A 15,400-nucleotide genomic window follows, 5' to 3' on the forward strand; every position below is an offset into this window, starting at 1 on the left:
CCAGGTGCCGCGGTGGACAGAGCCAGAGTCACGGGGCCACCAGCTCAAGGTAGCCTCCTTGCTCCGGCTGGGCACTACGAGACAGGAGCCGCCGGGTGTGCGCCTCCCCTCCCCCCCACCCCTACGCCAAAGGCGCACGGGGCACAGTCGCCTACTGGGAAGTGCTGCCACACCCCACCCCGACGCCGCGACTCCGGCTCGCAGCTGGGGGGTGGGTGGGCCGACTCCAGGAACCCTCGGAAAGGCGGGGGCGAGGGAGCGGGCCCCTCTAGCTGCGCCTTCGAAACAGCGTTCCTTGTTCTCGATGGTCCCCGCGCGGCGGTCTTATGGAACGCAACTTCCGGTTCCTTTTAAAGGCCCCAAGCTGTGCGGCGCGGCGCGTGAGGGGAAGGTATAAAAGGGAACGAGAGGGCGGGACCGAAAAGGAAGAGGAAAAAAAGCTAGCGGTAGAGGGGGCGGGGAGGCGCAAAGGGCGCGCTCTCGCGTCACGTGACCGGGACGCGCCGTTCTTCCGTCGGCCATTTTAGGTGGTCCGCGGCGGCGCCATTAAAGCGAGGAGGAGGCAAGAGCGGCCGCCGCTGCTGCTTATTCTTTTTTAGTGCAGCTAGAGAGAGCGGGAGTGCGCGCTGCGCGAGTGTGGGAGGCGAGGGGGGCAGGCCAGGGAGAGGCGCAGGAGCCTTTGCAGCCGCGCGCGCCTTCTCTGTCTTGTTGTGTGCCTCGCGCGGTAGAGCGGGCGCGCGGCAGCGGCGGGGATTACTTTGCTGCTAGTTTCGGTTCGCGGCAGCGGCTGGTGTAGTCTCGGCAGCGGCGGAGGCAGTAAGCACTATGTCGGAGGAGCAGTTCGGCGGGGACGGGGCGGCGGCGGCGGCAACGGCGGCGGTAGGCGGCTCGGCAGGCGAGCAAGAGGGAGCCATGGTGGCGGCGGCGCAGGGGGCAGCGGCGGCGGCGGGAAGTGGAGCCGGGACCGGGGGCGGAACCGCGGCTGGAGGCACCGAAGGGGGCAGCGCCGAGTCGGAAGGGGCGAAGATCGATGCCAGTAAGAACGAGGAGGATGAAGGGTGAGTAAGGGGCGACCCGGGATAGTCAGGCCCAACTAGTCCCCCTCCCCCTCCTTATCCCCCCGCCATTAGGCCTCGTTCCCGCTCTCTGCCCGCCCTCCAGCCCTCCGTGCAGTCTTCTTGCACAGTTCTCTTCTTCTCTATGCTGGGTTCCCCGGGGCTTTCGTTTCCTTCTCCCCCTGCCTGCTTATCGCCCCCTCCCCCATCACACACGTTTCCACCTTTAGCCGTCACCATGCTGCTCCCTGGCCCGCCCTCCTTCCCTCCCTCGCCTTGGGTCTCCTCCCACTGACTTAGCCGCCAGGATTTTTTCCCGCCTGTCGAGGGGTACCTTTTTTCTTGCGCCACTGTCCCATTTCTTCCTTGTTTTATAAAGTCCCAACCATAAAGGTAGACTCGGAAGCTTTTATGCCGGGATCTAAGGTTTATTTGGTGCGTCCACTTTAGCATCCCCAGACGATGCGATTCGTTTATAAGCGCATGCTTTGGGGAACGTGTAAGCTGCCCACTCAGCTCCTCCCGCCTCGGCTTCAGGCCGAATGTTTTCTTAGTATTTTGGATAAGTTTGGTTTCAGTCTCTTCGATTTTCCACAATACGTTATGGAACTACAGCTTGAGTACATAGGCCCTACTTTTCAGCCTACGGAACATATTGGGCCTGGTGAGATTCCCTGAATCGCTTGTTGGTACGTTGGCTTTTGCTTTATGGGCTTTGGTTAAGTTCCTTGCCGGCGGGGCCTGCACTTGACTGGAGCTCTTTCTAGCTCGGCTAGCTGGCTGCCCTTCCCCCACCCCGCGGGGTTATTCTAACCGCGCACCCTTTTCGCGCCCTCAGCTATTGGATTCCCTAACTGTTCTTACTGATCGTAACCTTACTTTTCATGTGCAGTTTCCATTTTTTTTTTTTTTAACCCCATCCCCGTGGCCAGGATCCTTTTTTGGTCTCTCTTGATTTCTCCTTCCCGCTCTCTTACCCACTGTTAAAGGAGGCCTACCAGCCTTCTTTCATAAAAAAGAACTCTTTATTGTGCTGTGGCATGATTTTTTTTTTTTGCAGGTTTAAGTACTGACTTGCCTCCCTCCATTCGGAATAAGTTGTATATACTATTTAAAGCTGCATTTGATCTATTAGAGTGCAGCATTTGGGAGCGGAAGCATAATACAGGAGTTAGCAGGAGGGACTAAATCGGGGTTCTTGGTTAGGTTTTCTTACTCCCGTTACCGACCGCTGTTCTTGGGTTAACGCTTCCATTCCTTTTTGTAATGGGTTATGTGTGTCATTCTGTTTTTGTTTTTGTTTTTTTTCCTTCACTATAACAAGGAGAACGGTGTGGAAAGTAAAAGCAGTTAAGATGTCGTTTTGATCCAGTATTAGAAAACATGATTTCCTTTATTGGGAAAGAACACGAGATTTGGAGGGTGGGAAAGAGAAGCACCTTAGAATGTCGAGTTTAATAATCTCAGCCTAGGCAGACTTGTCAGGCTGATTGTGCTGGCTTTGGGAGAATGGAGGTGGGATGGGAAACTAGCTTTTCTTAGTTAATTTTGAATTGCATATGGTTTAAGAAAGGAATATGTTAAATATTTGGAAACTTAAACCTTTAACATTTTGGTTTTTATTTCTGAATTCTGTTCTTTGGACAGAGGCACCAAAATGATTAATTGTATAACGTGCTGTTTGGGGCAGGCTTTAGCCCTGATTTTTCAAATCACAAAGCAGCTGCCTTTGTAGTTTCCTACTGTTGAACTGAAGTGTAAATGAATTAAAGTTTTTAGCCCTAACAATGTCAAAAACTAAAACTAGAATTTTGATTGGTTGCTGTACCGGTTGTTAATTCCCTAGCCATTCAAACTCCTCCCCACGACACTCTGAAGCAGCGACGGCACAGCGGGAAGAATGGTAAAACTTTTAAATTTTATTTCTGTATTATAAAGGTTTCAGTAGTCATAACATGCAGAGGCTGTGTATTGGTTAGTTGCCCATTGATCCCCAGGAAATTCTAGACATAGTACAGTAGGATATCTTGTGCCTGGGATATAAAACCTTTTTAGGCATCGTGTGTGATCTTTGGGCAAAATTAATGCCATTACATGGTTTTTGGTCTGTGGTAATGCATGTAATTGTGGTTTGGTTAAATAAAACTTAATATAATTAGTAATATTTTTATATTTGAACAAGAAAATATAGTACAGTAATTTTAAATTTGATTTCTTTTTTTAGGACAGATATTTTTGTTGGATGTCTAAGTTTAATGTTAAATGGGAAGGTTACCTGATACAAAATCTTGTGTGTTTAAAATGTCTTGCATGTTCTACTGAAATATTTTGGATATGTGAAAAGTAAAACAATTTTTAAAGTAGTGTGTGTATATATTGTGCAAAAATTTATTTATTTATCTCCAGCCATATTTGTAAGTAGAACTTGAATAACGATTGGATATGTACTAATCAGAGGCGGGCTGATGTGGCTTTTCACTACATTCAGCTCTTACCAGATTTTTTATTTTCAGTGTGATTTGGTTGGAATGTTAATTACAGTTGGTTGGTTCACATGTAGCTGAAATTGCATGACTTTTTCTTGGAAGGCTGGTAGATTATTGTTCTTTTTATACCTCGTTTCCCCTAAATGTCAATCTTTCTGCTTTTAGGATTGATTATATTTGAGTTTTCCAGGAGTTTGTATCCACCACCACTGGAGTTTAGAGGACCAGTAATTTGTAGATAGTTGACTTAGAGCTGCTGTACAAACTACATTCTATTTGAAGAATCCAATTGGGATAACATTTAAATTTTACACGAGCTTTACTTACTACTATATTCTCATCTACTGAAATCTGTCCAGTTTTACATTGGAGATAAAGCAGACTGGAAATAGGCAAAAGGGAAAAGTAAAAAGACTGGGGTTAGTTTGACATACAAAATAAGATACTTTTGATGAAAATAATCCACTTGGCACTGTGATTGTTCATTTTCACTGTTAATTGTGTCAAATTAAGTAAGATTAAACTGTTACTCTTGACTTTTTTACTCTATTACATATTTTAAATCTTACATAAGCAGTTCAGTGATTAGAAAGGACCATAAACTTAGGTCTGAGATCGTTGTTATGATTCTTGTAAGAATTACTCTTGCCCTGCTACCCAATAATGTAACTTTACAAGTTTTTTGAGCAACCTCTTAAGGAAAAATGGACAATTAAATATTGATAGTGAAAGTTTTAGATTATGACCTCTTTTAATTTTCTGCAAGTAGGATTTAACAGAGTTTCATTCTGAGTTAAGCAAGTTTACATTTAACAAATAATGTCTTTGTTTTAGAGTTTAGTATTTGACTTTTTAAAGTTACTGCCTGATCAGCCAGCCTCATCCTGTTTCAGATACTATTGTTTTTCTTTTTGGTTTGTGTACTTGCCCACTCTCTGTTCCTTTCTGTCTGTCAGTATGAGGGATATCGTGCAGCAGTTTCATAATAGTCTCAGGAGTGAGGATAAGACTGGCTCAACTAGATATAAAATCATCTGAATTTAGTTTCTTAAACACATTTGGTTTGCATTAGTTTTTATAATTTTAACTTGAATAAAGTGATTACATTTCAATCCTAAAAATATTTAAAAAACGAGTTTGTTGTGGACTTAAAGTTTGTTTTTTTAAAGTTTTAATTTTGAGAGAACGTGAGTGGGGGGATGAGCAGAGAGGGGGAGAGAGAATCCCGAGCAGGCTCTGTCCTGTCAGCGTGGAGCCCCACGTGGGGCTTGATCCCACATGAGACCATGACCTGAGCCAAATTCAAGAGTCATACACTTAACTAAGCCACCCAGATACCCCAAAGTTTTTTTTTTTTTTTTTTTTAATGTTGAGTATAAGAATAAACAGTTGTTCTTAGGCATGCCTGTTACACTTCTTGTGGATGTTTCCACACTTAAGACCTTTAGAGTAATTATTTCTGTAATAAAATGCTTTTCTCAGTTCACCTTATTTTTATCTTTCCAACTCAACATTCCTAGTTTTTACTTTTAAGCAATTGCACTGGAATTTCCCATTTTGGTGTGGGCTCATGTTCTTTACTGGGCTTCAGTTCTTTTAGAGTAGGTAACAAAATTTTGTGTTGGTCAAAATATACACGTCATATAGTAAGCTACTGGAGGAGAGTTTAAGTTTCAAGATCAGTGGGAAACTATAATACTGTGTTAGCTTTCAGACAGTTTTATAAGGTAGGTACATTGACTTGCCCACATTGGACTGGGCAGAAAGCAAAAATAGTTCCATTCGGTTATCAGCCAAAATACGGCAGTACTTTTCTACTAACAGGGCAGTAGATCTAGTCCTATAACCATTAGCATATAAACTAAAGTGTGATTTTTTTTTTGGGGGGGAATTTTGTGAATTTTACTGTTGGTTGACTGCTGTCTGATTTTTAAGAAATGGTCATACATGTTTTTGTTTTAAATATTTGAGATTATTATCTATACCCTATTGCTTTTGGGGCATTCTGAACGTTGCTTTCTAAAACACTTTTAGAGCAATCTCATACCTAATTTACTGGCCTTTAATTCAGTCAATTTGGGTTTACTGTAAAAGTTGAGACCCTGAGTAGATGGTCTGAATTTTAGTGTTCTTTGGGACCTTTGATAAGTTTCTAGTGTTAAAATTGCAGAAATTAATGCTCCCAAGTCTCAAGATGGTGAACATAGAAAGGAGGAGTATTAAATTCTTTTCATTTCAAAATCTTTAATATGGAAAATACTAAAAATCCACTGACCTTTAGGGTTTGGAATTAGAGAAAATCATTGAGGATTTTCAGTGCTGCCTTTTGAGATAAATACTTGGCCTTAGGCCTGGGTTTTTCCCTCAAATCATGTGATCTCTTCTATAAGTATATTTAGTGTTTTTTTTTTTGTTTTTTTTTGTTTTTTTTTTTTTTACTGTTTTCTGTTTGAGAGTGAGTGAAAGAGCGTGTGAGTGCAGGAAGGGCAGAGAATCCCAAGCAGGCCCCCATCTCACGATCTCGCAACTGCGAGCTCATGACCTGAGCCGCTGTCAAGAGTGGATGCTCAACTGACTAAGCCACCCAGGCGCCCCTTTACTGTGTATTTTTAATATTGTCTGGCTCTTCTGTTCCCTGTAAGGCTGCTCTAATATAAGAAAGTTTTGAATCCACTATTGGGATTTGTGGTTTATGGCCAATATGGAGAATTAGTTTTAGTCTTCAGGTGATAATGTGTTATGCTTGAAAGCATTTTAAAAGGAGCAGAATAATAACTTTTTTCCTATTCCACTCAAAGCTGTGCACTTCAAGTGTGTGTGCAGATTGACAAATGGAATGAAATATAACTGTTAGTCCAAGTTTTATTTGACTTTAGTTCTGCTTCAACATTTTAGTAGATAGGGCACTGAACTGGATGCTGGAAGCGTGGGATCTTTTTCTGTTACTTCACTTCAAACAGTGTGGTTTCAGGTAATATAACCTGTTTGTTACTTGGTTTGCTGATCTCTGTGTTGGAAACAATGCTCATCACAGGAAGATTGACCACATAGCCTGCTTTCATAGCTTGTGTGTGTTTATCCGGTGCCTTAATAGTTGATACTGCCAGTGATTTACTCCTGTGGAGTAAAGGTAAGCATGTTTTAGTTTCTGGAGTATTAAATTGTATATTGGAGCTAGATATTCAAGACTATTTGGGGGTGGGGAGACTTTATTACTGGTAGTGTTTGGCCAATAATCAAGGTGATATTTAAGTATTGGTCATGTCTTGTAAACTCCTGCTTACCTGGATTTGAAATACCACACAGTTCAAGCTAGGAAATTCTCCCTCTCTCCCTTTAGTCTTGTAAGAAACACAGATGAAAAATTATTAGCAAATATACTCAAAAAGCAACCAATAGGCATTGTCATGGAAGCAATCTTCTATAATTTTTCTTTTCTACTGTTAAAAAGTAATGTGATTTTAAAGCATTGCAAGAGTCTTAAAATTTCATCAAGAAAGGCAAAAATCATTTTCTTAGTTCAGTGTTGATGTCTAAATTGATTTCCAATGGAAAACTACAGAATTGTGAATGTGTAGTAATCTCAGTTAACCAGAACTTTAACCTCTAGGTTAAGGAAACCCCATTCCTTAACCTTCAGGTGGTTGGGAGTTTACCTTTTAAAGCTGATCGAGAGATTATTTTAAAAGCAAAATTACAGGAAGTCATTCTTTCCTTGGAATGAAAGGAAAAAGGGGAGATTTTTGGGTTGAACATTTAAAAACTGTCATTTTATTAGTTATGTTTTCAACTTAATTATCTTTTTTAGTCATATAAGTTCATTCTAAAGGATGAAGTAGCACTGAGACTTCATATACTAGGCTAGAGGAGTTAATCTTTACTGACTTATTAAAAGTTTGTCAGTCTGTTTCCAAAGGTATTTTTTATACAGATTGTAAAATGATAACCCTACCATATGGTGTCATCTGGTTGTAAAAAGTAACCCCTGCCCCCCGTTATAGGTAACTAGTTACTTAACTTTAAATGTATACTTTCTAAGGAAAAATACTGATTTTACTCATGTTGGTGGGATTTCATTATATTTTGTCATTTTAGGATTTTAAATGAATAATTTTAATGATAACACACTAGAAAATATAAATAAGAATTGGTGGCTTACTTGAGTAATATTCTGAAAGGTGACAGTGATTGGCCAGTCATGTTATGTACTTGACATTTCTGTTGTGTTTTTTAAACTGTCAGAACTTGTTATGAAACCACATACAGGAGTTGTTAGGAAGTGTTTGAAAATTACAGAATATTTTTTTTGACCCTATTTCAAAATTGGGAGTGTAATGGTGTTTATCATTTTACCTCGAAAAAGGTGTTTCAACTTCTTAGGAGAAGGACTTTAAATAAAGTAACTATTGACTTTGGAGTGTTAAACCTAGTGATCTCAGTACAGAGAATGTTTTTGGGGTGTGAAAAACAGTATTAAATCAATATTTCTATCAGCCCTGTTGCATATGTATTACCTCTTTTATAATTTGAAATTAATTCCTTACTAAACTTGGTGTTTATGTGGATTACAGACAAGTCCTCAAGATGATTTTTTAACTACATTTTGAGTTTTTTAGACAATCTAATTTCTAGTCTGCATTTTTTACATGGGATATTTAAACATCTCTGGATTGCTTTAAGTATTATTTAATATTGAAAATAATCTTAGGATCCATTTATATGAAACCTCATTCTGGCCTTTTCCTGTTAATGTTGGCAACTTTATATAGCTCATGCAGATTTAAAAAAATTAAGCCTGTGAGTAAATGAAAACATTGCTTTATTAAGTTACTTTAAATTGTGCTCTGCCCCTTTTAAATAACAACTTTATATTGAATACTTGGGATGTTTCAGACTACGTTCTGTGCCCTTGAAGTGTACTTCCTCATTTATTAATACTATTTTTTCCTTTTGTAGTTTTTTTGTTTTGTTTGTTTTAATGTTTATATTTTTGAGAGAGAGCATGAGTGGGGGAGGGCAGAGAGAGGGGGAGACACAGAATCGAAAAGTAGGCTCCAGGCTCTGAGCTGTCAGCACAGAGCCTGACTTGGGGCTCAAACTCACAAACTGAGATTCCTGAGCCAAAGTTGGATGTTTAACCAACTGAGCCACCCAGGTGCCCCAATGCTATTTTTCTTTTTAAGTAAGCTCTACACGTGACATGGATCTTGAACTCATAACCCTGAAGTCAAGATTGATTGGCATGCTGTGTGGACTGAGCCAGCAGGTGCCCCTGTACTTGTTCATTTTATCCTTATTGAAGATTCATGAAATAGACTTTTAGTCCTCTCATTTACAGATGTGGAAACAATCATGGGTATTTGTTTTCCTGAGGGTCATACATATATTTAGTAAGTGGTGGGGGTAGCATATAAACTAGGGGTTTGGCTTACTACCTCTAAATTTACTTACTCTAGAATAGGATGTCCCGCTAAGCAATCTTAAATTCCTAAATGACATTGCATAGCATTTGGAAAGTCATCTACACTGAGTTGTATAACTTTGTTATTTAATATTATAATATGGTGTAATATCAATATCTGTAAAAAGCAAGCTTTCAGTTGTTGAGTTGGTGTTTTTTTATATTTATTTACTTGTTTACTTATTATTTAAAGTTTATTTTGAGAGAGAAAGTATGAGGGAGAGGGAGAGAGAATCTCAAGCAGGCTGTCTGCTGTCAGCTCAGAGCCCAGCCTGGCTCAGTCTTACCATGAAATCATGACCTGAGCCGAAATTGAGAGCTGGACGCTTGACTGATTGAGTAACCCAGGTGCCTCATTGAGTAGGTGTTTTAAATTGAATACTGTATTGCCTCTTGGGTGCTCAGTAATTTATAGATAGGAATACAAAATTAAACAATGAGTTAACATTCTGTAGATGAAGGCCTGTTTTAATTAGGATTGTCAATTCACTTACAACTAAGGATCAAATTTTAAACTTGTAGGATTAGGGGACCATTTTTGTTGCTATTTGAACAAGTCTTGTGACGTTTTAACTTGTCTGTTTAGGATTTTTCTGAAGTTCGGTCTGTCTCATTGTAAGTGTTTGCACAGCTCTGTAGGAGTGACAGTAACCTGAAACTTAGTCTTGAACCAAGGCAGCAGAGATAATCTGGACTGACAGTGTGCTTTAAGCAAAATACAGAAAAGTAAAAATTGAAATTGTATCTTCTGCCATCTCATAATTTGAGGGAGAGCTTGTCAGAATGCTAGTGTTCTGAGAGGCTAAAATAATTCCCATTTATCCAAAATTAAGATAATCGGCTCTTTCTTACTGTACTATTCTGGTGTGCCTATGAATATGCTATATTTAACACGGAATGCATCTGGAACAGTTTGTGTTCATTGTAGTGTATTTACCTGTCTGGTTATCAGTTGTGCAGCAGTCTTCCTTGTTAGAGTAGGGGAAAAAAAAAGTGCTCTGGGCTGCCAAAATGGTAATGCATTTGTCTCAAAGAAGAATCATGTAGGCTCAGAGACTGTTTACTTTTTTTACTTTACACAAAATTCACAAAGTTCAAGTGCTGGCTACCTAGCCACCCTACAAAGTGGTGGTGGGGGGCGGATTTAACAGCAACAGGTGATTAATCTGGCAAAAATGAATAATAGAACTTGTTAAAAGAAGTAAGAAATGAGATGCACTTAGTGTATTAATTGTTCTCTCATTTCAGAAGAGCCTTTGGGCATGCTAACAGTAGCTTAATATGAATTAGTGGTGACTGACCCATACAGTGTTAAATCATGATTACTGTATTTAAGAAGGCAGGAGTGTGTGTTGTAGAAAAATTACTCATCCCAAATAATGTAGAAATTGGAAGGCAGGCAGTGTTTTAAAGAAGGTGGAATATTTGGCTCATTCTCTAAAGGTGCTGGATAGCTGAAGTTTTACTGTGTGTTTCATTGTAGTTTTTGGGGAAATAATCCTCCTATGGAATATGTTTAAATTATAGTTGGCCAAAAATTTTGGGATTTGATTGTTGAGGAAAAACATCTTCAAGTGGCCTTTTAGCTTTAAGGTAGACACATTGAACAGCCCAAACTAACAATTGTATTAAAGGTGAGAAGTTTCTTTAGAGAGTTCTTTATTGGGCCAGTTGATGGGTTAGGATGCTTATCTATTTAAGAAAACTGACTTCCTATGCTGTGAAAAACATTTGGGGCTTGTGAATAGTAATGGAACATGCCTCTCAGTCTCATTCATAGGGTTATAATTTATTTTTTTGTAATTTTCTGTTTTTTTTAATAATTTTCCTTTTTCTTTGTTTTTTCCTCAGTATGAGTTGGGGAGAGGGACAGAGGGGAAGAGAGACAGAATCTTAAACAGGCTTCATGCTTCGCACTAAGCCCGACTTGGGGCTCTGTCCCATGAACCTGGGATCGTGACCTGAGCTGAAATCAAGAATTGGACATTCAGCTGAGCCACTCAGGCACCCCTTAAATAATTTTATTTTTTTTATAATTTTTTAAATTTGTTTTTTTAACGTATGTTTATTTTGAGAGAGAGCATGCATAAGCATGCAAGCAGAGGAGGCACAGAAAACGAGAATCCCAAGCAGGCTCCGTGCCAACAGCACAGAACCCAACTTGGGGGTTGATCTCACCATGAGATCTTGACCTGAGCTGGAATCAAGAGTCTGATGCTTAACCAGCTGAGCCACCCAGGCGCCCCTTAAATAGTTTTAAATCAAGAACACTTACGTAAACTTTGCCTTGGAAATTAAAGTCAAACTTAGTTCTGTCTTAATATCAGAGGAACAGATGAGACAATATTCATGCCTTTCAACTTTAGCTTTTTATTTATTTTATTTTATTTTTTAACATTTATTATTATGAGAGAGAGTACTTGAGCATGAGTGGGACAGGAGCAGAGCCAGAGGGAGAGAGAATCCCAAGCAGACAGGGGGCTCTATCACTTGAGATCCTGACCTGAGCCGAAATTAAGAGTTGGGTGCTTAACTGTCTGAGCCACCCAGGCACCCCTCAACTTTAGTTTTTTTAAAAAAGGCTTTTGTTATTTATTTATTCTCTTCAGGCTGAAATAATCTCAAATTGTTAAATTATTGATGGAAAATTTTTTAATCCCAGAAGGTGGTAATTCATTAAATTTCAAATTGAAGTTGTTTCTGTTCTAGAATTGCCATTGATACCTGAGCAAGAGGTCATTGCATTATAGTTTGTTATTTCTCATTTATAAAAATATATCAGTGTCCCTACCTTAAAATGATAAATGTTGCTAATGAACTTTCATCTCTGAAGGAAGTGCTCTGGTTCTTTAGGTTAAAATTAAAAGTAAAGTGTTTAAGGCATAAATTTAAGTGACAAGGATTGGATTTTAAAAGATGCATTATTTTAATGAAAGAAAATGTATTGAGAAAACTTTTTTCCCGTGAAATTTGCAATAATTAAAAATTATCTGTATATTATGGGTGTTTTCTTATGTTCATTTGATTATAAATATAAAAAGGGTTAATAAAGGTTACTTCAAGCATGAAGATTTTATTAAAGGAGGTCCTAAAAGTTAAGCATATAAATGACCCAGCTTCGCATTATAATACATGTACTAGTTTGAAAACTTAATCTGAAATGGGAAACAGTATATACTTAAAGTCTTCTTGTGCACTGAAAGTTAAACTTTGTTGTAAGAAGTTAAAAACAAGTCTATGGTGAGAAAGTAAGATCAGTAACACCTCAGTTAATCTGGCATCTTTAGGGGAGAAGCTGAACAAGATCTCCTTCCAGGGACACAATTGGCCTCTTGTTGCAGGAATTGGCTTTAGTGGCAATGTCCTAAATGCCCACAAGATGGAGATGTTTCCTGCTTTAATTTCTACCTGGAGCCAAAAGTTAGTATCACTTCCCTATCCTCACCCCAATTACAAAGATGAGAAATTGTTGAGCAAGCATGATTTTATTCCCTTAAAAGTTTTAGCCTTCACATAACAAATTCTGACAGTTTACCCTTAAAAAATCTCCAGTCCTGTCTCTTTAAAGGGTAGGTGGTATGTGTAAGCTCTTTGGGGCGGGCTAGGGGGTGGCAAAGGGGGTAGATGTCAAAGGAATCAGAGCTGCCAAGTCTGAGCATTATGGCATTTTGCTGTAATAAAAATAATACTTCACCTGAGAAAAATTTTTTTGAGTATGTATTTTTGGTCTTAAAGTGTTTTGGTGGTTTCCACTTACCACCTGTCACTTTTAGCATCTTCAAGGTTTAAATATTTTATTGCTGGTTAACTGAGGTTCTACTGTAAATAAATCATATAAGTTAATTAGTGGATTGTGCTTCAGTGGGTAATTCTTGTTCACTAAATTGTTCACGTTACTTTTGTCTTTATTAAAGACTCTTAGCAATCCAAAAACTTAAAACCTAATTGTGAGACTTAGAATTTTCCATTTTATGTGCTAAGAGTTTTGTTAATGAGAGAGAATTACTGTTAAATAGAAAGGAGCTTCAGCATAGAAATATGCTGGTTGCTGTGATCAGTGGGGACTACGTAGCCTTTTTACAAGTTTAATGATTGGAAGGGAAATTTGAAGCTAAAATTCTGTCTTTTGCTTTTACCAATACTTAACCTGGAACTTAAGGAAGACTTAGATGTACAGTATTTTTACTTTGGGATTACATTTATCTTTTTGGCAAGTCAAAAGAATTGGCTGCTTTCTCACTATTTTTGTAATTAGGCAGATAGCAGCAGTAATAAGCAAAACCTAACAACTGGAATGGGGTGTTCTTGATATGTGATTATGTAGGAAGGACATTATTTAATACACTGCCCAATAAATTGGTGCAGTTTGGGAAAGGTATTAATGTTATGGAAAAGTTTATTTGTTTTTAGCATTTTAATACTACTTTTTGTCTTTACAGGAAAATGTTTATAGGAGGCCTTAGCTGGGACACTACAAAGAAAGATCTGAAGGACTACTTCTCCAAATTTGGTGAAGTTGTAGACTGCACTCTGAAGTTAGATCCTATCACAGGGCGATCAAGGGGTTTTGGCTTTGTGCTATTTAAAGAGTCGGAGAGTGTAGATAAGGTAGTGTGTTATGTGTTCTGATCAGTTAATAATATAAAATGTGGATAGTTTGATAACACTAATTCGCCCATTTGTGATTTCCCCTTTTGTGGTATATGAAGCTAGAGCTATAGTTCTTAACCAATATATTTTATGAAGAGTCTTCTTTAATTGTTTACTGTATATCTTCTGTATGCCAGGCTCTACTAAATTGAAAAAATTAACTTTAAGAATACTGAGACTTAAAGACACCTAATTAAAGGGATGATCTGTGACAAGTTCACAAAAGTATAGATTTTGAAATTTCTTGGGCTAAGGGGAAATAGCAATCACGTTGATGTTGCTGACAGTTAATGGAGAGTTGGTTTTCTAGTAATTAAATGTTTCCCCTCCTCCCCATTCTTAACTGGCATTTAGGTTTGAACAGTTCTATATTAGCTGATGTCACATCACCACAGTTTGACTTCTTTAATCATAAGCAAGTCAACATATACCTGGCATTAGCTATATTTATTTAACTATAATTATTAAGTTAAGTTAATCTGGACTTAAATTAAGGTACATACTTAAAATGAAAAACTTCAATTTCCTAGGTCATGGATCAGAAAGAACATAAATTGAATGGGAAGGTGATTGATCCTAAAAGGGCCAAAGCCATGAAAACAAAAGAGCCTGTTAAAAAAATTTTTGTTGGTGGCCTTTCTCCAGATACACCTGAAGAGAAAATAAGGGAGTACTTTGGTGGTTTTGGTGAGGTATGTGATCATGTTTTGACCCAATTTTTTTCAAAATTAATGTGAATATAATTGTCACATTATATTTTCAAAGTTGTTTTGAAGTTTGGGCTGATTATGTGATGTGTTTTGAAAGCAGGATATTGTAAATACTTCCATTAGCACATCTTTGAAGGTTAGATGATTGTATTTTTTTCATATATTGAAGGTACAGAGTACGCAAAGATGTAACAGACGTTCTTACCTTGAGGAACTTACCAGATTAGTAGAAGAAATAAAAATATAAACATGAGGAAGAAATCCAGGTTGGATTACCTGAGATAATAGAAGGAAATGGTTCAGTTGAGACTAGGAAAGAAATGAATTCTTAAGAATAAGGTGTAGTGCCTTCTCAATTTAAAAACGTACATGTGCAATTTTTATGAGTCTAATTACAGACTTGGAGAAACTGAAGTTCCTTTTGTGAAGTAATGGGTTAAAGCTAAGATGAGAAGTTTGTGGCCTTGCCTGCCAGATACAGCCTGCAGACACTTCTTTTGCTTGATTTAAACAGAAGATGTTTTGTTAATATTTAGGTTGAGATATTTCCCACAAATACCTGGATATGTAGCATTTCTTACATATTTGCAAGAGCAAGCAACATTGGAATTGCCTTCCTATATGGGCAGCAGCCATCTAAGATGAGAGTAGTAGCCTCCCCCTTTGGTTAGTCATATGTGGTCCTCACCACTTGCCATTTTCTCCCAAATGCGGTCATCTTTATTCTGTTTTTCTTAAAATTGACTGTTGCCTTCTGTTCTTGGTTGGCATTTGAATATGTGACCCTTGAATGAGGTAGCAAATGTCAGTATCCTGGGAAGCTTATTTTTATAAATAGATTTGAAGACTTAGGTGGACTGGATATTTTTATTGGAAGAATTCTTTCAAAAGATTAGAATAAACAGGGAGAGAGACTGCAGAATAGAATTTGAGGGCCAAACATGTTTTTTTGTGCATTTTCCCCCACTAAACTTGTGCTTTTATTGTCAGTCACATGCAAACTAAGGTATTAAAACTTATTTTTGATCTCAGGTGGAA

General features: G+C 38.5%; 1 protein-coding gene across 6 annotated transcripts in view; it reads left to right on the top strand.

The window, feature by feature from the left end:
• The first annotated feature begins 501 nt into the window (after positions 1 to 501).
• HNRNPD (heterogeneous nuclear ribonucleoprotein D) overlaps positions 502 to 15,400 on the top strand; it is an 18,366-nt gene continuing 3,467 nt past the window's right edge. Inside the window, exons 1-5 of one of the 6 annotated variants that reach the window (XR_009259480.1) lie at positions 503 to 1,058; positions 2,902 to 2,958; positions 13,442 to 13,610; positions 14,183 to 14,344; positions 15,395 to 15,400. The exon at positions 15,395 to 15,400 is cut by the window's right edge and continues 126 nt beyond it. Coding sequence is in view for 4 of the 6 variants with exons in the window: in XM_058722108.1 (XP_058578091.1) it covers positions 826 to 1,058; positions 2,902 to 2,958; positions 13,442 to 13,610; positions 14,183 to 14,344; positions 15,395 to 15,400 (627 nt within the window). In the remaining 2 variants the exon portion in view is untranslated. Of the gene's footprint in view, positions 1,059 to 2,901; positions 2,959 to 13,441; positions 13,611 to 14,182; positions 14,345 to 15,394 lie in introns of all 6 variants that reach the window. The other 5 variants (XM_058722108.1, XR_009259481.1, XM_058722110.1 and 2 more) reach the window with 5 other exon arrangements.

Source organism: Neofelis nebulosa, chromosome 3 (genome assembly GCF_028018385.1).
Source record: "Neofelis nebulosa isolate mNeoNeb1 chromosome 3, mNeoNeb1.pri, whole genome shotgun sequence".
Lineage (NCBI taxonomy): Eukaryota > Metazoa > Chordata > Mammalia > Carnivora > Felidae > Neofelis > Neofelis nebulosa.